The sequence below is a fragment of the Alosa pseudoharengus genome, unplaced genomic scaffold (assembly GCF_046254945.1).
Source record: "Alosa pseudoharengus isolate Yale_2024_CS ecotype anadromous, Long Island Sound unplaced genomic scaffold, YU_APseudo_1.1 YU_APseudo_1.1_scf_21, whole genome shotgun sequence".
In the NCBI taxonomy this organism is placed as follows: domain Eukaryota; kingdom Metazoa; phylum Chordata; class Actinopteri; order Clupeiformes; family Clupeidae; genus Alosa; species Alosa pseudoharengus.
In genome coordinates, this window is record NW_027468674.1 from 22,092,036 (window position 1) to 22,116,398 (window position 24,363).

The 24,363-nt window shown below is 42.4% G+C and overlaps 2 protein-coding genes across 2 annotated transcripts; one reads left to right on the top strand and one right to left on the bottom strand.

Moving 5' to 3' along the window:
* The first annotated feature begins 552 nt into the window (after nucleotides 1-552).
* On the top strand, nucleotides 553-13,527 carry LOC143138263 (cadherin-related family member 1a). The gene is made up of 18 exons (XM_076298761.1): nucleotides 553-625; nucleotides 1,041-1,235; nucleotides 1,844-1,939; nucleotides 2,785-2,930; nucleotides 3,024-3,074; nucleotides 3,189-3,278; nucleotides 3,611-3,697; nucleotides 4,374-4,490; nucleotides 4,887-5,030; nucleotides 5,296-5,374; nucleotides 5,629-5,729; nucleotides 5,870-6,073; nucleotides 6,903-7,055; nucleotides 7,390-7,554; nucleotides 8,597-8,664; nucleotides 10,324-10,552; nucleotides 10,809-11,063; nucleotides 12,949-13,527. Exons 1-18 carry the CDS (start codon nucleotides 553-555, stop codon nucleotides 13,525-13,527), a joined length of 2,832 nt encoding a protein of 943 aa, XP_076154876.1.
* A 5,063-nt stretch (nucleotides 13,528-18,590) lies between these two features.
* Nucleotides 18,591-20,939, bottom strand: LOC143138497 (leucine-rich repeat, immunoglobulin-like domain and transmembrane domain-containing protein 2). The gene is made up of 3 exons (XM_076298951.1): nucleotides 20,830-20,939; nucleotides 19,718-20,496; nucleotides 18,591-19,396 (listed from the first exon to the last, which is right to left on the bottom strand). The coding sequence occupies exons 1-3, from the start codon at nucleotides 20,937-20,939 to the stop codon at nucleotides 18,591-18,593; spliced, it is 1,695 nt and encodes a 564-aa protein (XP_076155066.1).
* Between the last annotated feature and the right edge of the window lie 3,424 nt (nucleotides 20,940-24,363).

Here is a 24,363-nt window from a genome sequence, read left to right on the forward strand (position 1 = left end):
CCCTGTGGAACAGGAAGGAAACCTTTTTGAGAGACACCATGGTAGCAGGCTTTTTATTGGTGTTGGTTGTGGTATTTGCAAGGTTTTTTCAATGCCTCTTAGGTAGTCACCTACCACCTGCTAAATCCATCTCAGTATATTTCTGTGGTTTGTTAAAGGCATATCAAACCTATGAGGTGACATGACATGATATTCCCAGAATTTGGAATTTAAATGCACTGCATGTTTCTGCACAGATAAAATCGAGTAGATTAATTTGAAAATAGCCACTGATGGTGGCAGAATGTGTACAAATAAAAAAAAAAATGACATGCACTAAAGTACATTCTTCTGAAACACCATATGATGCACAGGTTACATGAACAGTGAACAATAACAGAGTATATTTGTCCCAGGGTTCACCACAATATGAGTTCTCTGCAATGTTGTTTATCCCATCATGCAAACTCCCCTCAAACACGAGATTGTTACAGTATTATAGTATTACAGTATGCAGTGCGCTTGGAGAACCTGGAATGCTTCTAAATCATTTGACATTTTTCTGTGTACAATATGTATGCTGACGTTGGTTACCAAGCCAGTGTGCTTAAGAGCAGTGGGAGCTTATGGGAGACTGGGAGTTCTGGTAAGATGGATAGGAAGACTTAAGTTTATCCTTTCTAGTAAACTATCCCATCAGTGCAATCAAGATAATGGAATGCGTGCCAGTGGGGCTTACATTTACCTGTGAAAACATTTTGAAAAGAAAAAGACATTCGCTATAATGACTGGGAGCTCTGTCACAAATTATTGGTTGGTTAGGTGAATATATTAACAGCTGTTTTTAATAGCTATGGTTTTAATTACCCCAAGACGTGTCAAGAGTGATTCAGATCTAGATGTGATTTTAGTCTATGTGTGGTTAGAAACAGTCAGCTATGAGATGTGTGTATATGTGTGACTGTGTGCGTACAGTATGTGACTGTATGTGTGTGTGTGAGTGTCTCTGTGTGTGTATGTGTGCATGTGTGCAGTTGGCTAAGGATGCGTCACGGGATTAGGGGCTGAGAAGCTCCTCCAGCTCCTTACGCTCCTGCAGAAGGGCAGCGCAACTCAACCGTGCGCGTATGTGTGTCTGAGTGTCTCCAGTGCGAGTCTCCCCGCCGATCCGCATGCTACTCCCAGCTCGCTCCTCTCCTCCAGGATGACCAGGGCTGGGGTTCCTCTGCTCCTCGTCGCGATCCACCTCTCCCTGGGTGAGTTTGGCCCGAGCCTCGGCCGTCCTTTTTGTTTGTTTGTGTGGTCTGCGCGGGTGGGTGGGTGGGTGCTTGGCTCCTGGACAGGCATGCACTGATTGCCTCTGTTAATCCTCTCAGCGTAATGAGAGTGCTATTGAGGAGGGGGGGGGGGGGGTCTAAGTGTGAGCCTTACAACTGTTCTCTAACTCTAACTTTTTTTGCTCTCCTTGTTGTTTTTCCCCCTCTCTTTCACCACGTTGTTCATTTGTTCACCTGCTCCTATAGCAAGTGAGTGCTGCTTGCATTAAAATGGGGTGTTGCACTCCTCAGTTTTTAATGCCGATGTCTCATGTTCACAACCGAACAGAGATATCATCACATACAAAGAGATCTTACTCTATCACTTAATTTACACTGCAATGTATACTGTTTTCAGGATTGGATACACTAGCACTCTGTAGTTTTATGAAAACATTTATGTGATTAAAGTTAGTACATATGTATATCTTTGGTCAACTGACATTGTTAAGCACACATATTTCTTTCAGTGCTGTTTAAATCTACAGTATGTAAACATTGATTGCTCTGACAGTTTTAGTAATCTCAGGGCTTTTGGTCTGTTTCAGGGCGGTCTGATTATGCTCCATATTTTTATGACAATGGGCCAAGCAGCCTCGATGGAAACATGGCTTTGTTCAGCTTATCAGAGGACACACCTGTGGGTGAGTGTTTCTGGCATGATAACAAGTGTGTGTGTGATAAAATACAGTACGTTTTTGTAGATTTTTGTAGTGCGGGGTAGGATGAAGGGAGAGAGAAAGATCGAGGGAGAAAGATAGGGGGATAGATTGAGAGCTGGAAAGATGTGGAAAAGAGGCGGAGAGGAGCTCCAGCGCTGTGTCAGTAGCTGTCTCACTGTGGGTGTGTCTGCAATTCTGGCTGACTGTAGCCATGTCTGTAGTTCTGGCTGATTGTATCTGCGTCTGTGTCTGTGTCAGTGGATGTGGATGTGGCGGCTGTGCTGCATGTGTGCGGCTGATGAGCAGACTGATCAGATGAGCGGATCCAGTAATGCCCTCCATACAGCGTGACGCACATGCCTGCTTAATAACAAGGACACAGACACAACCTCCAGCTCAAGCATATGCGTACAACAATAATTATTACCCACAAACCACTGGAGGTGGAAATGTGGTCTTATAGGTGATCAGAATTATACGAGAGAGAGAGTTTTTAACACACCAAGCATATACAGTATGTTATTGTTGGATATCCATAGTGACTCAAGAATATTTCTCTCTAATGTTTATTGGGTAATTTTATCTTTATTAAAAAATATTTTTGGGGGCTTTTATGCCTGAAAGCGGATAGGACAGTAAAGAGAGTGACAGGAAGTGGGAGTGGGAGAGAGAGATGCGGTGGGATCAGGGAATGACCCTGGTCGAACTCGAACCCAGGTCCCTGTTGGGTCTTAATGTGGTATGGGCGCTGTAGTTGTATCATCCTTTCACCTTTTGATACTGATGTGCATATGGTGTCCGTTTCTGTCCTCTTGTGTGTTGTCCAGGCACACAGGTATTCGTGCTCAATGGCACTGACCCAGAAGGAGACCCTGTGCGGTACGGCGTGGCCTTTGAGAAGGGCACTAAGGAATACTTCAAAGTTGACCCCAAGTCGGGCAACGTGACTCTTGTCTCTGAGTTAGACAGAGAGGTATGTTGTCAAGATGAGGTGAGAACAAGTTTGTTTGTTTGTTTGCTGTGCCTGAGTGACACGTGACATTGTATTGTTTCTTTTTGTGTTTAGCAACAAGGCGAGATTGCGGTTCTTGTCAGTATTACAGATGGAAGGAATAAGGTGAGCCAACAGTTGAGAAATCGACTGTTTGTCCCCCCCCCCCCAAAAAAGCGATCACAGCTGCACAGTTGAGTGTCTTTGCTCTAACCGCTCTAATCTCGGCCTGTCACGTAGGTGGTGGAGAAAGTAAGAGTGTTCATCACAGATGCCAACGATGAGCCACCTGAATTTCTCAATTTGCCATTCATAGTGGACGTCCCCGAGGTCAGTATGAGTATCACGGCACAAAATTGGCTTATCAGCTCTGGCAACCAGAAGTCAGTGGCTACAACCCAGTCATGCTTATCAGGTTAAAACCACATGATATGTACTTAACATTCTTAAGTTTATAATTTATATATGAAGCTGATGTTTTAAATAGTATAATAATTATTTGTCTCTGAAAGTGAATACAATTATGAGGGTGTAGTGCATTTCCTCCCTTAATTCTGTGACAATGGACCTATGCCAGATTCTTCGATCATAATTCAATTCTTTTTACAGGTAAATGGACACAAATGTCCTCTCACTCTATCTATATTCTATCTTATACTTAGGACACTTCAGAAGGCACCAGCCTCTATAAGGTCCAGGCAGTGGACCGAGATTTGGGATCTGGAGGCAGTGTCAGTTACTACCTACAGGTAACCTAGCTCTGAGTACCTGGCTTGTTTACATCCCAATAAAATGGTGTGTCCCCATATGACCGTTAGACTAGTATTTTATCCATGTATACTGTAGAAATGCATCCAGGCACGAATAAAGAAAATTGTGTCACTGTATGAGGAAGGGGGGAACTATTAATTTCAGTAGCACAGTGCAGTTAGAAAATGTGCTGCTACCTCAGTGGATTAAATTTCAATTACATTTGAGCAAGGTACTGAGGGCTAAGCCGCAGCTTAGGCCTGTCTTTGGCTGGCATGCACTGGACAGGAGCGCGCACTGTTCACGTGGCAACAGTGACTCACACAAAAAGGCTGACGGGATTTTCTGAAACATTCAGCAACAGCCATTTCAAGAAAATACCTTTTTTTTGTTATGGATTAGAATGAAGTGACAATGATAGAGAAAGAGAGAGAGAGAATGAGATGAAAGCATCTGAAGGATGAAAGCATTAGAACATTTGGAATTCAAAGAATTATCTCAGGGCTTGGGGTGCCTCTGATGTCCTCTACTGTGTGCAGATACTTTACCAGTTTTTAGAAGGGTTAGTCATCAAAACATTGCTTATACTGATCATTGTTAATATATCACCACTCTTTCCCTCCATCACTCCCTCTCTCTCCTTCCCTCTCTCTCTCGCTATATTGCTAACCACAGAGTTCTCCCACCACTAAGTTCACCATAGACAGCCACAGTGGGGTCTTGCGCATAAAACCTGGTGAGAAACTGGACTATGAGACAACCAAGACCCACTTCCTCACTGTGGTGGCCAAGGTGAGTCTCCCTCTCTCCCCCGCTGTGTCCTGAAGTGTGGGATCAAAGGTTAATGTCCACCTTGCAACCCTCAATGGCTGGAATTATGTCACCATGACAACATGACTGGGATGGATTAATTACCTGATGTCATGAATGGGTATATGTTGAAGAACTGGAGTATAATCTTTATAAATCTAGTAAATTCACATTATAGATGATATTATTCCACAATCATCCCAAATACTGTACTGTAATACTTATTCCACTCTATCTGTAGTTAATAGTTGCTCATAGACCCCTGCAACGTGCTGTTCTTGTTGTCCAGGGGCTTACTGTGTACGGTCTCTCTGACATTATCCGCTATCTAATGACCCTTAAGAGTCCATATGTCTCTCTCTTAATCCCCTGCCTCAGGATGGGGGAGGCAAGTATAATGAGAAGTACCAGGTGATGTCCTCCACCGCCACTGTCACCATCAACGTCCTGGACTCCCAGGACACTCCTCCTGCATTTGTGGGAACACCCTACTTTGGCTATGTGTATGAGGTTTCTGTGCCTGTAAGTAGAGCAGTAGCTCAAGTCTCACTTAAAGTAGGAGCAGTTTCCTGCACATGGATTGAGACAAGTTCAAGAAAATGAAAATCTCAATTGAAAAAAAAAAAGCTTTTAGTCTAGAAATAGGCTTAATCCATGTATTGGAAACTGGCCTAAAATATTTAGACGTATACTTGTCATAGACTAAGCCATTATTCAATTGTTTGAAAATAAAAATTTTCCACAGATAATTATTGAGGATAAAAATTACAAAAAAATATTGTTTCAGGGCTCAGAGATCTTCACAGTCTTAGCCAAAGATGGAGATGAGGGCAATCCCAATCCTATCCACTACTCCTTCATGAATGGTAAGCATCTAAGGTGTTGTTTCCAAAACAAAGCCCAGTGAAATTAGCAAAAGTAGCAGAGAGCTCAACACTCCCTAATCAAGAAAAAACCCACAACTCATTATGCCACATTTAAAAATATAAAATGCAAATAGGAAAGCTCCAAAGAACAGAACCATGCTGGTGCAGCTAATGTGTTTGTTACTGTTGCCACACTATGAGTTGTACACTATTTTATGCCTAACCTAATGGACGAATGTGTTTGTATCATCCAGGAAGTGGAGAGTACTTCAGCATTAACAGCACCAGCGGATGCATTAGTCTACTGACCTATCCAGTCCAGCTGAGGAATGAGCTCTTTGAACTCAAAGTCAAGGTGAAGGTCACAGTCCATTAGGATGCAGTTAAACACTGTCCAAAACAGACTAACATTACACGAATGTCACATTATAATGTCCCATATTGAGAAATCTCCTCTGTATCTTTCTGACCTTTTTATTGTTTTGTTTTCCTAAGGCATCTGAGCTGGGACCAGAGAATGAGGAACTGAGCTATGCGATCACCATGGTGACTATCCGAGTAGTTGACCTAAATAATCACCCCCCAACATTCTATGGGGAGAACGGTCCTCAAAGTCGATTTGAGCTGACCATGTACGAACACCCACCGGAAGGGGAGATTCTACGAGGCCTGAAAATCACTGTCAATGATTCAGACCAGGTAGAGTGTATGACTCTTCGTGTGTGAGTTTGTCATCAGATAAAGAATCACAGCTTGATAGCCACTTTGATAGCTAGAAGATGTTCACTAAGCTTAGGTCCTGTATTATAAGATGCATTTCATCAAAATATGTATATGTATGAGAAAATGTCAAACTGAGGACCATGTTTTTGCAGTGCCTGGTATTTAATGGTCTATAAGAGTCACAGCATGCTGTGATATTTCAGATCTCTCTCTTTCTCTTTCTCTCTATCTCTCTCTCTCTCTCACTTGGTGTTTCTCTCCATATCTTATGGTTGTTGTTCCATATATATGGTTGTTGATTGTGTAGTAAACATTTGCTCAGTTCACTTTAGAGTTATTAAAAGTCACAAAACTCAGAGTACCATTCTGAACAACTGAATTATTGTTTAATGGATCCTAGATAGTTAGTAATGAAGGCAAAAGTTAATTTGCACACAATGGGAATGGTTATGTCACCATTTCCTAAAATATGTTGTGGCAGCCCCCCTGAAAGTGAGCAGATTGCTGCTCCATGTTTTTGGCTAGTATAACTAGAACAGTTTATTTCTGTGCTCTTATTAGATGTGTTTGCATGAAACAATTAAAGTAATGGACTTTGGCTTTTAAGTATTTTTTCCATGATAGCTTGTTTTTGTTGATCTGAAAATGACTCTGACAGACCCTCCAACAAGATGTGATCACAGCAAATCACTTTATCCCTCACGGTTCAAATGCTTTTTGTCCTTTGTCTGACTGCAAACACAAAATGTATAATCCTCCGTTCCTGGGTATTTGGGCAATATTTCCTCTTTGCTCTGTCCGGCAGGGAGCCAACGCAAAGTTTAAGCTGAGGCTAGTTGGACCGGGCCGAGTACTCAGAGTCGTCCCCCAGACTGTCCTCAACGAGGCCCAGGTCACCATCATCGTGGAGAACTCCACTGCCATCGACTATGAGAAATACCAGTTCATAGCATTTAAGGTGCGAGAATGCCTGCAAACATCACAGGGGAGGGTGAAGGAGTAGACTTTAGCAGACAGGACTAAGCAGCAAGAGTGAAATTACTTGTTGAGCATTTGTTATTTTCTGGTAAATAATAACAGTTAGCTATTATGGCTATATCTATTATACAGTACTAGCTACTATAGTATTGATTCTTAAATGCTGAATACATTTTTATTTTAACTGTCATTTCTACAGTTTCATTTACTTTTCAGTAGTAGTCTGTAAATCAGTTGTTTAGTTTCTTGTGAATTCTTTTAACCCACTTTTAACATTTCTACCTTCCATAATTGTATAATTTTTTGTTCCCTAGCTCTTGGCAGTTGAGATTGACACTCCAGAGAGGTTCAGCGCTACAGCCGACATCATCATCAACCTGATTGACACCAACGACAACACGCCCAAGTTCTCCTCCGAGTACTACATCGCCAGGATTCCTGAGAACTCCCCTGGAGGATCCAATGTCGTGGCTGTGACAGTACGTATGACAGAATTCGCCACTACAAAGTTGTCAGTGTGTGTGTGTGTGTGTGTGTGTGTGTGTGTGTGTGTGTGTGTGTGTGTTTGTGTTGTGTGTGTTGTGTGTGTATGTGTGTGCGTGTGTGTGTGTGTGTGTGTGTGTGTGAGAGAGAGAGAGAGAGTGAGTGTGTGAGAGTGTGTGTGAGAGTGTGTGTGTGTGTGTGAAGGGGTAACTGGGACAGCAGTCTGGCATCAGGCCCTGATCTCTAACCTATGCATTTGTTTCGCCCACCAGACAGGATGCTCTGGAGATCAAATCCCACCACACACATTTTTACACTGTTACTGTCAAACAAGCTCACACACACACACACACACACACACACACACACACACACACACACACAGTATCAGCCACTTCCAATCAGTTAAATGGATCCTGTGGTGGCTTTGGTCCATTCACAGTTCATTCTCTAGTCTGTCAACTTATATAATGAAGATAGATAATACAGAAACCACAATAACTCATTCTAGTCTGTCTCTAATCTATCAGCCTTTTATATGGACACAGTTTTGACTCTACCCTGGGCTCCTTCATTCAGTTGTGTTTCAGATCCCTTAAAGGTTGTATCAGCGATTTCAGGCCAAAAAACGCCCAAACATAAATGATCACATTCATCTAATCTTTCCTAACGATCCGCTAGCTGCCTGCCCCATAAGCAGGCCGTCAAAAAAATGTGTCTCTGTAGGCAGCCTAGGCTCCACGATCTGTACACAAAAACAATTGCTACCAACAAGTGTTGGCAACCACTCAAAGGCAAAATAAAGTGTTCCAACCAATAACCGACGGGATGCGCGTTTAGGAGAGTTTCAATTGCACGGGAGGGAGGGGGAGGGGAGTAGCGAGCTAGCTGTCTGTTTTGTTTGAAAATCAACAGAAGTGACGTTACCCCGCCATCGCTGATACAACCTTTAAAGCACATACACAGCAGTTGTATCAGTGATTTTGTTTGTTTATTTGTTTGTTTGTGTGCTTGAGTGCATGTTTGTTTGCTTTCCAGGCCTCCGATCCTGACTCTGGGCTGTGGGGTGAAGTGAAGTACTCCATTTATGGATCAGGAGCTGATCTGTGAGTATCGAGAGTGACCCCTCTCTCACACGCCAATTGTCAGCATTAGCTGTACTATTAGGGCAGGGGCGCCCAAATCCGTCCCCACTCCTGGACGTCATGGCAACAGACCACTGCCAATATAGCAGACATGATCACTTATGCAATATCATTCATTCTAATGCACCCATAATAACTCATTTACACAGAGAGCGCGGAAATCCCTGTGACAGCAGAGGATGACCTTTATGCCACATTGTCATACAGCGTAATTTTTAATCGCTGGCTTTCATCTAAAAAATATGTGAATTAATATGCGCCATAAATGTGAGAGAGACCTATAGGGATTTTTGAATATCCTTGTCGTTCATTATCCATGAAAGGTTAGAGGTTCGGAGATTAAGCATGTATTGTGGCAGTTTTTGTTGGAAGCACCTGATTGGTGGCAAAAATCCATTACATTTAGAATGGGAACGCGCTTTTAGGCTCAATCGGTAATATTTCAGTCAGCATTGTCATTTCTGTTTAAATATTCCTGTGAATATTTTTGCACTGTTGATGCGCACACCAGGGCAGATTGCAGATATGCACAGCTGATGTTTGACTTCTAGACTTCAATCAGACTCAAGCGGTGTGTGTGTGTGTGTGTGTGTGTGTGTGTGTGCTGTGTGAGTGTGTCTGACCAAGATCCCATAATAGAAGAGCAGGTGATGCATCATGGGTAGTGGCCAGTCCATGGCGGCCATGTTTATTGAGGAGGAGGTCACTTGGCTACACACAAGGGGGACATGGCTGCTTTGGCTGTCCTCCTTAACATGAATCGCTCCACTCCTCCACAAACAGCTTAGGGATGGCAGCAAGGTGTTAACTAAGCTCATGATTGGATTGCAGCGGTAAAAATAGACACCCAAGTCTGGCTGCTATGGCTGGGGCCAATTAGCAAGCAGTATGACAGCTGGGGGTAGAAACACTCACTGACACTCTCAGGAGCTATCAGAGCTGGGCGAAAAGAAATGTGCAAATTTATGCCTCTTTTCTGCATATGCTCTCGACAAAGCAGCAGTCAAATTATAAACGTGTGAATCCTGACAGATTCCGGGCGGAGTGCGATTTTTCACAAGGAAACGTCTAAAGAGAGGCGAAAGATGAGGGGGAAGGGGGCAGCCAAATAAAAGTGGCCTTTCAGAAAAGAGATGTTTACAGAATGTGATCCGTTTGATTTGGTGGAGTTTTTCAGTGTCCAGCTATGACAGGGCAGATTCTGCCCCTCTTTTTAATCCAAGATTAAGTGATTCCATGGAACACTGCCATAAGCAAGTGAGAGCTGATTTTCCATGTTTTTTTTTAATTTTATCTAATCCTCAACAATGGAACAGCCATTTTCTCTAACTCGGTCCCACTCTTACCTCCTGAATTAGTCACCTCTCACGCATGTACATTCATTAGTCATTTGAGATCAATAGGAGTGAGTCCACATCTCTTTTGGTAGAACGACTAACGACCCAGTCATTACACAGCATAGTTATGCATGATATCAATCCCAATCCATCAGCAGTTAACCTCAACGGTCTCCCTGACTTCAAGCTGGCAAACATCCTCCCCCTATTCTTGTCCACAACCAGCTGTCTCCTTCTAGTTGACCAGATGAGCATAAATGACCATGTGGTCCCTCTCTCTCAGGTTCCTCATCCACTCCACGTCTGGCATTATCTACACCCAGGCCTGGGCCAGTCTGGACGCTGAGGTGAAGTCCAAGTATAACTTCTATGTGAAGGCCGAGGACACGGAGGGAAAGTACAGTCTGGCCGAAGTCTTTGTCACGGTGTTGGATCTCAATGATCATCCTCCTGAATTCAACGACAACTTCCTGGAGAAGACCATGATCATTGGTGCCCCAGTGCAAATACAGGTGTGTCAATGGTGGAGTGAAAGTGAAAGCAAGAAATCAGCACTAGGCTAATACACCAGCTGACAGTTCATTTGACTATTCATTTAAGGTCATTTGCCTTTTAAAATCATATCTAGCCTAGGATAAGGGTTAGTGACAATTAATCTGTGATAATTACAATGATTGGTTTGAAATCAATGGCATCTTCGACTACAAGTCTAGAAATCAAACTGTATCATACTAATTATTTTTCTGGCTGTTTTGTAAATCTGAGCAGGCTGTGGACGAGGATGCTGAGGAGCCCAACAATGTCATTGAGTACTCCATCATGAGAGCTGACCCCGACAACATATTTGAGATCAATGGGGCCACAGGCGAGATCAAGCTCAAACCTTACATCAAGTCTCTGGAGATTGTGCACAACATCACCAAGCAGAGGGACTGCAAGTGGTCCCTGGTAGTCCAAGCCCGCGACCGAGGAAAACCATCATTTAGCACAACGGCAGTGTTGAAGATTGACATAACTGAGGCGGTAAGATTCCACTTCATCCTCTCAACTGGTTGAAATTGTTTTATTTATAATCAGAAATTTTGAAATGTAGCAGAGTAGAGGGTATTTAATCCTGGGATTTTCCAACAGGGAAACTTTGACCTACCTGAGGCCTAGCAAGCTATGGCTAACTATAGATTTAGTTCCTGTTGTCATTTCTGTACATCATAATTCTACAGTAGCTTTGGCTTGCAAGCTTTCCATTCATCCACCCATATAGTTTCCAGGTCCTTCAGATTTGGAGTGTGTCTTCAGTGGGCAGTGTCCTTCATAAGTCTTTTTCACTTTGTTGTGTTGTGTGTTGTGTTGTCGTTGTTGTTGTTGTTGTTGTCTTTCAGATCAAAGAGCGCATTATTTCATACTTCTTGGGCCTCAGGAAGCGTCCCGGGACTGTTTTTGGAATTTGTCTGGGCACTCTCTCGGTCACTGTTTCAATAACAGTCCTTATTTCCACCATTTTGTACTGGAACTCAGTCCGCAGGGCTCGGGTCCATCCTGAAGCCACTTTCCGAAAGATCATACGCAGGGCAACACCGTGACCCCTCTGCTTCTAGATTATACTTTTCTATCATTTCATACAAAATATACTCCACTTGAAAAAATATCTATTTTTGTAAAGTTTAACAACTTTAATAAGCATAATAATGTGTCTGTAAAAGAGTACCTGAGCACACCCCATAGATTCTATTCTTTCTGTTGTATTATTTTATGTACAGTTCTTTTTCATCCAGTCATTAAGCACTATGTGCTCCGATTTATTTATTCATATATATTCTCTCTCAGTTTGATTATTTATATATGTATATATATATATATATATATATATATATATATATCTATTTGAATATAAACTCTTTTGTGAAAATCATAATACACTAATATTGAGTATTTCCATTAGCGTTGCATTACCAGACAACTTTTAACGACTTACTCTTTAACCAAGATCATTGAGATCCTTTAGAAAAGGGAAGTAGAGGGCCTCCTATGTCCTAACAGTTCCTCTGGTCTACGCTGTTCCTCTGCCAATCGACTGGGACAGTGTGAGAAAACAATGTCCAGTTACAGCACTACTCTACCCATGTGCATTCAGTCCTATTGGCCTGCCCTTAGCCTGGGTCCACACGTTCCCTGGGAACTTTTAATGGGTCATTACTGGAGGAGAAAAGAACACATGTTCGAGGCAGCATACTACAGAGCATACAATGTTCCCATTGTGTGCTGGTCAGGACATGGTGGACAGTGGCAGGCATGCACACACAGAGACACAGCCCATCTGCACTGCACTGCACTGCCAGACGCACTTGTGACATCCTGTACTGTGTGTAGAGACCCCTATAGTCTTCTCCCCAATAGATTTAAGTGTGTAGAATAGTTTATTGTGTGTGTGAACGTGTGTGTACGTGTGTGTGCATATACAGCTATGTGTATGTGTATGTAAATGTGTGTGTGCGCGTGTGTTTGTTGTGTGTGTGTGTGTGTGTGTGTGTGTGTGTGTGTGTGTGTGTGTGTGTGTTTTTTTGTGAAAGTGTGTGTGTAAGTGTATGCATACGTGTGTTATGTGGATGTGAGTGTTACTATGTCTGTTTCCAAGTATGTGTTTGTGTATATTTTTGTGAGTGTGGAAGTCTTTAACATGTGGTTATGTGTACGTATACAGCACATATGTTCTACATGTCAACATAAATAGTTAGATATGTATTGTTGTGCTTGTGTATAGATGTGTATGGTTAATCCCTGAGCTGATGTTGTGGCCTCCTCTGCCAGTGCGGTGCTGTCTAACGCTCCTGCAGTAGTCTTGCATGCATGAGTCGGGTTGGTGTGTGTGGACCATGAGCCTGATTAGTTTTCTTTCTGTGCTCTTTTACAGACCCCCCTCAAGGGGCCCATGGCGGCCTTTTTAATGCAGAGTAGAGAGAATCCATTGAAAGCCCTAGGTATGATGGCTGGGTTCATTAGTATTATGGTGCTAGTGACTATCTTGATCTCCACGGCTATGTTCATGCGCAACACAAAGTCGAACAGGATCATGCCTGCGCGGCGCATCATCCGCAGGAGGCAGCCGGAACCCCCGAGGAGCTTCAATTTCTTCAGGACGCCTTTCAGTCGGCCTGACAGCGCGGGCGACGACCTCGACCTCGAAGACCCGGACAACGGCGGTGATGAGAACGTTGTGAGCCCCAGCGGCCAGAACGTCAACCTGAACAACAACAGCGGCCGGCCCAAACCCCCGCCGCCCAGTGCCCCGAGACTGCCCCCTCCTCCAGCCACCAACTACAGGCCCAATGAAAGGCAGCGGCCGGTGCCCACCATATCGGGCTCGTTGGCATCCAAGGGCTCCAAGAAGAAGAGACCTGACTCTGAGAGCGTCAGCAACGCACTGGTCTCCGAGCTGAAGATGAAACTAGAGCAGAAGATACAGGAGGCAAACAAAAGCTATTATTACTGACCCCTGCCCCCAAACATACGGTCATTACTGTACATACCAAGCGTTTTTCAAGAGAGCCGTGCTTTTTGAAGGCCTCTTCAGGGCATTCACCTTTCCACTGGCCTGTCAAAGACGAACTGTCCCTTGGTGACTCACTCATGAATGTTTGACTTATTTGGTCAAATTGTCAAATCTACTTTTTCGCTGTCTTTTGACAGGAAATCCCTCCATCCTTTCAGATAACATCCTACCTCCCTTCCACCTTGCTAAATTCTCACATTATGTCCAGAAGAGCCGGCCGGCCACTCTAATCTAACACCATTCGTTTTTCATACAAAACAAGCCAGCCAGTAGGTTTTTGGCCCGATTTATCGCGTCTTAAGAGTTAGTTCACTCGGATGTTCCAGTCAGATGGCTGCTCCTGTAGGGTGCTGGAGACTTGGGAGAGGCTAGGCAGGGGGAGGGCAGGAAAGGGTGGAGGCGGAGGTGGAGGTGGAGATGGACTCAGTGTCGAGGAGTTAAAGCGTGTGAGGACCTTCGTTACTGTACTGCCATCTTCAGGTGTAAGACTGGCAAACCCGTAGCAGGTATGTCGGAGCTGCTTACTAATGGACTGCATGCTTAGGCACTTAGGATGTGGAAATCCTTCATATTTTAAAACACCTTTTTATTTGAAAGGTTTAGTGTTTTGAATTGAAAAAAGGCCACTGACATAACAGATTGTTCTTGTACTGACTGCTTTTATTGAATGGAGATTTTGATTGTATTGTAACTGCCAAACCATGTGATGTGAATGTGATGAATTTAACTCGATTTTTTTCTGTTAGTAGTTTTTTTTACATTTTTCCACACTTTTGAGTAAAGGAATGTTCTTCCTGTGGCATGATCTATTAGTATTATGCTACATGCACTGGGTAAATTACTCTAAGCTCATTGCAAAATTGTACACCAGAAAACAACAGATGTACACAAGGCATTCCAACCAGTCACTCAATCAACAACGCATGAGATCCTGTTTTTAATCATCACATGTACGTCAGGAATCACTCAGCAGTGTTTGCATTTGTGTCTGTGTGTGTGTGTGTGTGTGTGTGTGTGTGTGTGTGTGTGTGTGTGTGTGTGTGTGTGTGTGTGTATGTGCATGCATGTGAATGATTTTGCTTATAAGCAGATGTATTTCAGCTCAAGACAGTTAAAGGAGTACTTGCTTGCCATTCTATGCTTAAAGGGCATGCAGTGGGTGTGATTACAGATTGTCAATCAACAAGCAGATTTAGTCCCTGCTGGGTCATTCAGTCATCTGGCCCTTCAACCCATCCAACCCTTTGTCCAGAAACTTTTAGTTAGACGCACAACCATAGACAAGCTTTTATATGATGCATCCTCTTTTTTGTGTCTTTATAACGTATATAATGTATTTTTTTAAAGTTATTTCTTTCTGATTACTTTGCTTCAGCAGTGTATTGCATGTTTGTAAGGTCAGGGTAATTCCTGCCGAGGCTATATATCAGTCTGTTTTTAAACACAGTGAGCAAGTGAAGCCATTGTGGTTGCTGAGGAATATCACTTGCATGGTAAAAAGATTTATGCACACTCTCTCACAAATTACGTTGCAGGTGCTAAAAGAAAGAGTCATGCAAACTGGCTGTCATACTCTGTAAATTCATGAAGACAAACATGCAGTGCAAAATAAAACATCTTTAACACATTAAAGTATGTTAAAACTACTTTGAACATATACAATATATAAATAGAAATGTGATGTTCAATTAGAGTCAGTAATATAATGATGTTGCATTGTAAAAAGCTTCTCTGTTTTAAAACAATGTTACTGAGAAATTCAGAAGTTCGGTACACCTGTAGATTTTTCTTGACATTGTTCAAGTTATGGTGAATTTGTTGTGCTTTTATCGTCATAAAAGCACAGTGAATATCATGTTACTCTCTCTCTCTCTCTCTCTCCCTTCAGTGATGTCTTTATATTGTCTTTGTATTTATTGTTTTGAATAAATATTTTAAAAACAACACTCTCATACTCTCTCCTGCCGTGATTGGGTCATTTAAGCAATATTACCCTCTGATCTGGATGTAATCAAATCAATTAATTTGCAAGCACTACCAAAAGAAAATAAAAAGTTTCCAAAAGAGAAAGCACATGCTTAATAGCATCATTATGGTATGGCTTATTGGGATATTCTAAAGAAGATGTCTTGGGCTCTTCGAAAGAGCCGGGTATATAAAAGACGTATTAAGGCAGCTTTCATCTCGCCTGTATATCTCAGATTAACCCACTCTGGGCCTGGTCAGCGGTTACTTGCGATTAGGTCCCACAGCAGGCAGAGTCACGGCCCCTCTTCCTCTCCTGATCTAATTGTATTTTTAAAAGCCCCTTACCTTTGTTCTATTTTGGTGGGCCTCGACATCCACTTTCAAATCAGCTTTACTATTAGGTTAGATAACAGAGTGTAGGGCTATATTTTACTATACCAAAAAGTGTATTATTTTCATTAACTATAAAATTTACACATATTTTATCAATCAATCTACAGTATTTTTCTATCAATATAAAATGTTTAGGGTTACCAGGATTAAAGAACATGTTGACATGTTTGAAATAAGCAATGCATATGTGTTCATGAATAGCATGTCAATGTTTGTCAAGTCAAGTCAGATTTATTTGTATAGCGCATTTAACATGCACAGAGTGCAACCCAAAGCGCTCCACATATAAGACATTGTCATTGACACAGACTAACAAAGACAATATGCCGGACGGAGCGGCGTAGTCGCCAGTGTACCCGTGACACCAAGACATACAAGACATACAACAAACAAATTAATAAATAAAATAAATAAAAATTAAAAATAAAATTAGGCCTATTTCCAACCAGCTGAAAATGTCCAAGGGCAAAGATGACCCGCGTGAAAACTGCGCACAGCTGTCTTCACGATGCAACACCAACAAAGTTCTTTATAACTGACCAACCCGGAGAATTCACTGGCAGTCTGAAGAGCACTGGAAGGACTAGACAGTCCGAATTTGTGATGGGCGACCCTGCTGATTATCAGCTCGGTGGTCCTAGACAGTGACCGTTTGTTGTTTGTTGTTCATGGTTGACGCTGTCATCAGAGTTTCTTAGCACTCAATCCAGACTCCAGGCACCGGTAGATGCTAGCATGGCAGCTCGCATGTCAGCCGCAGCTCGGTGGTCGTGGCAGCTGCAGATCTCTTGCAGATTGAAGTTAGGCACTTTGCTAACTAGATTATCTAATCCTGTGGCTCTTGCTTTCATTTATTCCATTGCTTATGATTGTGATATAAAAACCTTTTGTTGCACTCTTCAGCTTAAGTACTGTCAATTGTTATTTTGAAGCTGTGCTTCATATAGCCTTGGCTAGTAATTAATGTGCTTTTTCAGTAAGCTAGGTCATCCAAATGTCACATATTTCCAACCAGAGAACTGTAAGCTTCATACTGCTTCACACATTTGCGGTGAGTTTTGTTGATAGTATTCGTTAAGTAGATTGTTTATGAATTTCCCCTCTTCGGGATAATAAAGTTGACTGACTTTGACTGAGCTATTTATATACTGTTTTTTTATAATGTCTGTTGCCTAATCCAGCACTTACCATTGTGTGACAGAGCAGAATAGCACGGGAAAGCTCATGTGTTTCCATGTGAATAAGCCATAGACATTCATTTATTCATGATATGCAGCTTTCAAAGCACTCTGAGAAGTATAAACACTACATTATCGGATTACCAACAAATGCACATTTAATGGCAGGTTTGAACGAACAACCCACATTTATTCCGTCTCAACAAAGTTGGTTTCTCATCTTTCACCATGAAATAGAACATTGGTATATATTTCACATATATATACATAGGCTAAATGATATATTTTATATTATTTATCTTTTTGTATTTTATTTTATTTTTGTAACTGTTGAATTCAAATGTGTTATCATTGGGGAACATTTAGCATGTTTGCCATTTTCTTTATTTGTGTACATTTTAGCCTCCCTATATTCCACACGTGTTTGCTTTATTTTGGGGAAAGACATCTGAAAGACAAAAGTCTGACCCTTGTGGGACATACCAGTGATAGTTCACTTAGATAATGTCATTCAATGAGAGCCACACCGTTTCCTCCACTTGTGGCAGCTGGCTTATGCAATCTGAAAGTCAGTTTATAATATATACTATTTCCAGTTGATTTTCACTCTTTTTAAGTAGTATCTGTTGAAGCCATAACCAGTCTACTTATAAATTGGATTTATGAGATCTTTAATTGAGAGAGGATATTCAGCCGAATCCACCTGTACTTGTGAACGCTGAGAATGAGGTAACAGTCTGTGTATCTGAATTTATTGAGGGTGTACAGGTGAAATTATGTGTGGCCCATCATAGATAATAATTGTAGTTCAACATACAGATAACAAAGAAATATTTATAAGGCATTTATTTAAATCAACTGGTAAACAAATCATGAATGATTCACATGAGCTTTGGAATTATTAACAAATCGAATACATAGTATTTCCCTTTTCCTAGAAGTATCAAATGAATCTTTGAAAATAAATAACACTGGATACATACTGTGATTCCACAAAATAATACAAATAAAAAAAATAAAATAAATGATGACATTCCTCCAAATAAAGTGGAGGATAATGTCCCTTTGTCTTTTGGAAGGCATCTAAATCCTCTACAGTCTTCCCCTCATTGCAGACTGTTGGACAATTCTTAAACATCTCTATTCATGAAATATTGCCATGTCAAATAATACTCTTCTCCTGAGGACTTATTCAACTTAGCCTATACTGCCTTGTATTTTCAGGTGCAGCTGTCTGTGATGTTGATGTGATGTAAATCTTAGCTCTGTGTTTAGGCTGAGGTTAACTTTGTTTTGTTTTATTGTTTTATGTAGCCCTGATGTCACTCCAATATTGCACAGAGGGTGGGCGGGGGGGTTACAAAACTATATTAGTAAAAACATTACAAAAACTTGTGTGGACCTTACAGGTGTTGTTGAATTTAGACCATGTGTTTCAGTAAATATCTAAACCGAGTGAGCTGGTCAGTAGAGCTGGGCACTGTTGCCCTTCTGCACTTTGTCCTCGGACCGCCGCCGCATCCTGCCGTCCTCGACAGACTCCCGGCACAGGCCCTCGTCGCTAGCCGCCTGGAGGCTGTCGAAGGTGCCCTGCCGCTCGCCGCTGGCTGCGTCGCTGCTCCGCTCCACCCGCTTACGGTGCTCCTGGATGGACCTCACCACCTCGGTCAGGCGGTGGCAGCAGCCCACGCGCGCATCGGTGGTGCAGGCGTACATGCCGGCGGGCACTGCCAGCACCATGGCACACACGATCACGATGATGTGGATGAGGCGCTCGCGCTTCTCCAGCTCGTTCACGTCGCTGCCTGTCATGAAGACGATGCACTGACCAGCGAGCGGCGTCTGGTTCCGTAGCGCCACGCACACCTTGTATTTAGTGAGGGGCTGCAGGTTGTCCACTGAATAGCTAGTGATGCCCGGGCCGATGTAGATCATCTCCGCCTTGGGCGTGTCAAAGCGGCCAAAGTGGATGGTGTACCAGGTGTTTGCTGGGTTGTCTGTGACGGCGAACCACTCCACGGTGATGCCGTAAATCGTCTGCTTGGCAATGCGGAAGTCGATGTAGACGTTATCCTCGGCGGAGGCCAGGGGGTGGGGTGCGGAGGCCTCGAAGGAGACGTTGCTCGCCAAGACATTGACGGTGATTCGGACGGAGGAGTTGCCGATGAAGTTGTTGGCGGTGCAGGTATAGACGCCGCGGTCGACCAGGTGCAGGGATGGGATTAGGAGCTGGGAGTTAATGGTGTCCTCATCCACCTGTGTCTGGGACACTGTGGCCCCAAGAAACAAGAGAACGCCGGAGGTCAGGGGATTATAGAAATGCCTGTGGTTACTCTGGTTGATACTGCGTGTCAATAACAATGTTATTTTTCATTAGTTTCACCAAACCATTACACAATGCACTGCAGTGTATAAGTGTATTAGATGCCATTATTGTTTCTGAGAAACGATTAGAGGAAATAGAAGAGGAGAGCCCTCTGTGATTCAGACAATGTTAACAATGTGAAACTGGAATAATAACTATGTGTGCATACATGGGAAATATAGCAAGCTGAAAAGGTAGTTATTGCATCAGAAAGCTCAAAGTTCACCTGTGAATCCTCGGATGTTCTTGAGGTTGTAGATCCATCGGACCACAGGCTCGGGTCTGGCCTTCACCAGGCACTGTAGTGAGGTGCTGGCCCCAAGGGGCAGTGTGACGTTGGCCTGTGCAGTGGACGTCTCGGGCTTCATGCAGCTTGTCAGCTCCACCTCATGGAAGAACTTGCCCTCCTTGGAGGCAGGCCCGGCACAGGTCAGGTAGGAGTTCATGAGGATGACCGGCGGACTGACCGACTTGATGAACTCCACAAACCCCTTCAGGCGGCAGTCGCACAGCCAGTGGTTGTCGTGGAGGGCGAGCACCGCATTGGCCATTCTCTCCTCGCTCCTGCCCGGCCTCGGACGCTGGAAGCGGGGCCAGTTAAGAAAGACATCCCTTGAGATGACCGTAAGCTGATTGAAAGATAAATCTAAGTAGGTTAACCCCGACAAGTGTCGCAGGGCGCTCTCCGGGAGCACGTCTAGCCGGTTGTGCCTCAGGTCCAGGATCTTCAGGTTGGGGGTGTCTTGGAATGCCGTCCAGGGGATGGACCGCAGCTTGTTGCCCTCGAGCCTCAGCTCGGTCAGGTTGGTCAGACCCTCCAGACTCTTAATGTTCATGAGGGTGATGTCGTTGAAGTTCAGCCACAGAGACTCCAAGGCACTGACGCTAGAGAAGGACCTCTGGGGGATCTCGGTTAGGTGGGAGTTCTCTATGCGGATTTTGGTGAAGTCGGGAGGGATGTTGTTGGGGATTCTGCCCAGGGAGGTTTCCATACAAAGCAGGGACCTAGAGATTGGGTGACCATAGTGAACTATGATGTGACATGATCATGAGGTATTGTAGGTAATAGTCATGATAGGTCATAATAGTAGCCTATTTTCTAGCACCAGCATCTATCACAAGTAGTAGAACACAATACACAATACCAGCCTGCACAAAATAACAACAATGCAAAGCCATTTATTAATTAAAATGGCTTGTGCTTAGGCATTTAGATTCACTTTTTGCCTAAATTGTCATTTTAGGTTGACAAGTTGATTGTGAACAGCAGTTACGTTCACGAAAACCAGACAACACACAGACTGGAATCTACCGATATATCATCTTAGACACACTTACCTTCCGAAGCCATCATCGGTGCAGGAACAGCCAGTGACACAGAAAGATGATACAGAGTTGATTTGAAGGAGGACAGAGATGATGGCTAGTGTTCCATAGATGGTGTCCATATTCCTATGGTCCATATGCTATGGAGAGTTTGCATGTGGAGCGTTGCCTGGGAGCTGAGCATGGGTTTGGCGAGGTAAGCTTATTACGGCTAATCCTCCTGGGCGTCTTGACGCAGATCAGAGATCTGAGGAAAACAAACAGCAGTTTAAACAAATCGAGATGTGTGACAGAAGAGGGACGTTTTGCACATCTTTGAGTGCAGTTCCTTGAGTTGTGAAAGTTCTGATGCTGAGGTGAGGAATGAAAGTTATGTAAAACATACATGTGTGAAATTTATTGAAAAAATGATGGATGTTGCCAATTGAGTCACAGAGAAAGGAGTTGAATATCTGTTCTGTTCTGTCAAAAGTAAAGCAAAACAAAAAAATATAATATATTCATAGTTTTTCATAAAAGTGTATTAAAGTCATAGAGAAATATATTTGCCTCAAGGTATTATGGATATCATTCTACCTGATACCTGTTTGACTCCAAACAGTTACTCTGTCTAGTCGACCATGTGGTGAATGGGAGGGGGGAGACATTTTCCACATGTCGTGCCATCTGTGACATCACCAGGCTACCTGTCTCCATGCCCTGGCAACTCCAGGCAACTCTCTTTTTAGATCTTGGAGCTGACCGACAGCCCACTTCAGGATAGCAGAGGGCCGCACAGAGCTGTGGGTGTCCTGCTGCACGACAGGATGGAATCAGGTCAAGCACGATGGTCTCTAGGAGACAAGAGCACTGTCACATACTCCTCAAGCTGACTTATCGGCTGGTTCTACAGAGCAAGCAGTCTTAGCATGTCTGCATTTAGAGTATCACATCATGCCAGTTTCAGCCCAATACACATCCTTCGGCAATGCAAAAATATGTGTTAATATGATTCACTAAAATATAAATATATAATAGCATACATTTAAATACGTTTTAAAAAAGTGACTAAAGATTAATGAAGCCATGTGGGTGTAAAACTGTTTTATGCAACATACTGCATTTTGCCACAGAAAATGAGTCAGTTGCTGTATAAACTATACATACATTAATTACAGCTGAGGTGAGGTGTTGGACACCATATATGGTCATTGTGGCTGTCTGCTGTTGGACAGTAGAGCTCTGACACGCTTGCACGCCCCCGCATGCACACGCCCTACCTGTGTGTGTGTGTGTGTGTGTGTGTGTGTGTGTGTGTGTGTGTGTGTGTGTGTGTGTGTGTGTGTGTGTGTGTGTGTGTGTGTGTGTGTGTGTGTGTGTGTGTGTGTGCGTGTGTGTGCGCATGTCTGTGTGTGAATTAATTATATATTAGCATATTATATAACTTTATATCCTACACAGAAAGTTTCTTCAGAAGTGAAAATGATCTTCAGCATCAGTTTGACTGATCGACCTGGTTTCAACAAATGTCTCTCTCCTCTCTCTTTTGGACTCTCTCTACACAGAATATGGGAGTATAAGTATACAACATTGTATATTTATTTTATTCATCTCTCTAGACAGTTATGGGCCCTAATTTAAATGACAAAGTCTCTCATGCATGAACAAAAGCTATTGTGTGTTGTGGGGGAGTATTGCATTGATACACTGATGTTCATGTTATTGTGCTCATAATTATAAATGAGAAAAAATATTGTTGTTAAATTAGCTTTAGTACATTTTTGCTTGTTGCTGTTGGCCCACTTCAAACAGTCGTTCAAATTAGGGTCCTTTCGTTTATAATTATAAATATAAAAATTGATATTGCAACATAATGCCACAAATGTCTGGTTTGTCTTTTTGTGCAATCAACCTAACTGAAACAGGACCAAATGCACTTTTCCTTAAAAGGAAACGCAAAGTATTTTCACATGGCAAGTTCACTGGTTCACTGAAGCAAGCTTATTACACTTAATCCCCCTCTGCGTCACTTTTAAGAACCAAAATGGAGCATGGTATTTTTAGTGGTCCTTAAATATTTAGGGTGATTGGAAACCTTAAAAAAAGCAAAGGTTAAACTATACTACCGTTCAAAAGTTTGGAGTCACTTAGAAATGTTCTTGTTTCATCATTAATGTTGTAAATGACTGTTGTAAAAAGAAATGGCTATATGGCTTCAATGCAATATCTACATTGCCCATTATCAACAACCATTCATCCAATGTTCCAAAGGCACATTCTGTTTACTAAACTGATATCATTTTAAAAGGCTAACTGAAAAAAAAAATTGGAGAATCCTTTTGCAATTATGTAAGCACATAATGTAATCTGAATCTGCTGCCCTGATTGAAAAAACAATGCAACTGATCTCAGCTGGTATTCTGTCTATAATGGAGTGGAATGGAAAAAAAGTGACCCCAGACTTTTGAACGGCAGTGTATATAAAAAAGTAACAATGAATTGTTGCAGCATTCCAAATCAAAAATATGAATCCAACTTATGGCTTGATTAAATTAACCATAAAATGAATTTAAATTAGGTGTGACAAAAAAAACTTGTCCAGTCATGTTTATAGACTTAAAAACTGAGTGGACTTTATCTAGTCAGACCCCAGCCAGGCAGCTGTCACTCATTCAGAATTTTCACAGACGTGTTTCCTGTCTGCCTTATCATCCTTACCCTTTCCCTCTGACCTTCAGGTGACCTCTAGTCTGTTTTATGACATGTTTAATTTTCATAGCGTACTGACACATTTTCAGAGAAATCACCACGCCACTATAGAAAAAGATTTATTCCTTTATACATTTAGACTTATATGATCTTATGAGATAAATAGAGATTATACAATATGTACATTATTCTAGGTTAGAATTGAAACACAGTCGACCTGGCACATTAACTCACACAGTACATAGATTTATATTTTTAAAAAGTTATTTTGTTGTTTACTGGGCCTAGTTTTTTTTTTTCATTTTTGTGAATCAAACACTGATAAAAGAAGAAGGTACTTGTTGAGTTATTTGAGTGGATTGTGGATGTACCATCCTCTCAATGAGATGGGCTTCAGGTACTCTAGCAAAATATCATCTGAAAGACAAACCACTACATGGGTGGGTATATGTCTCAAAAAAGTGCATGACGTATAAAAAACAGGTAGTCAAATGAAAAAATGAAATATTTTTTTTCCTCAGGTTCCCTTTTGTTCATCACAGCACACCAGTCAGAGGGTGATTTGGTTATGAAATAAATAGTAATATGCATCAATGACTTTACAGCAACATTAATGAACATCGCTCCCACTAGGCCTGCAGGCACATTCTAACACCTTCACAGCATTGGGTCACCTGTCCTCCAGAGAACCAAACGGCCAATAAGGGTTCACAGGTCAGTTAAAGCTGGCCTCACTCTTATCATGCAGCACAACACAAATGTGTTGTTGAGCCAGTTTTAGTGTTTGTAAAAGTGAGCGCGCGCGTGGCTCGGTGTGTTGGCCTCTGGCCTTTAGAACGGTCCACTCTGGCAGTTAGA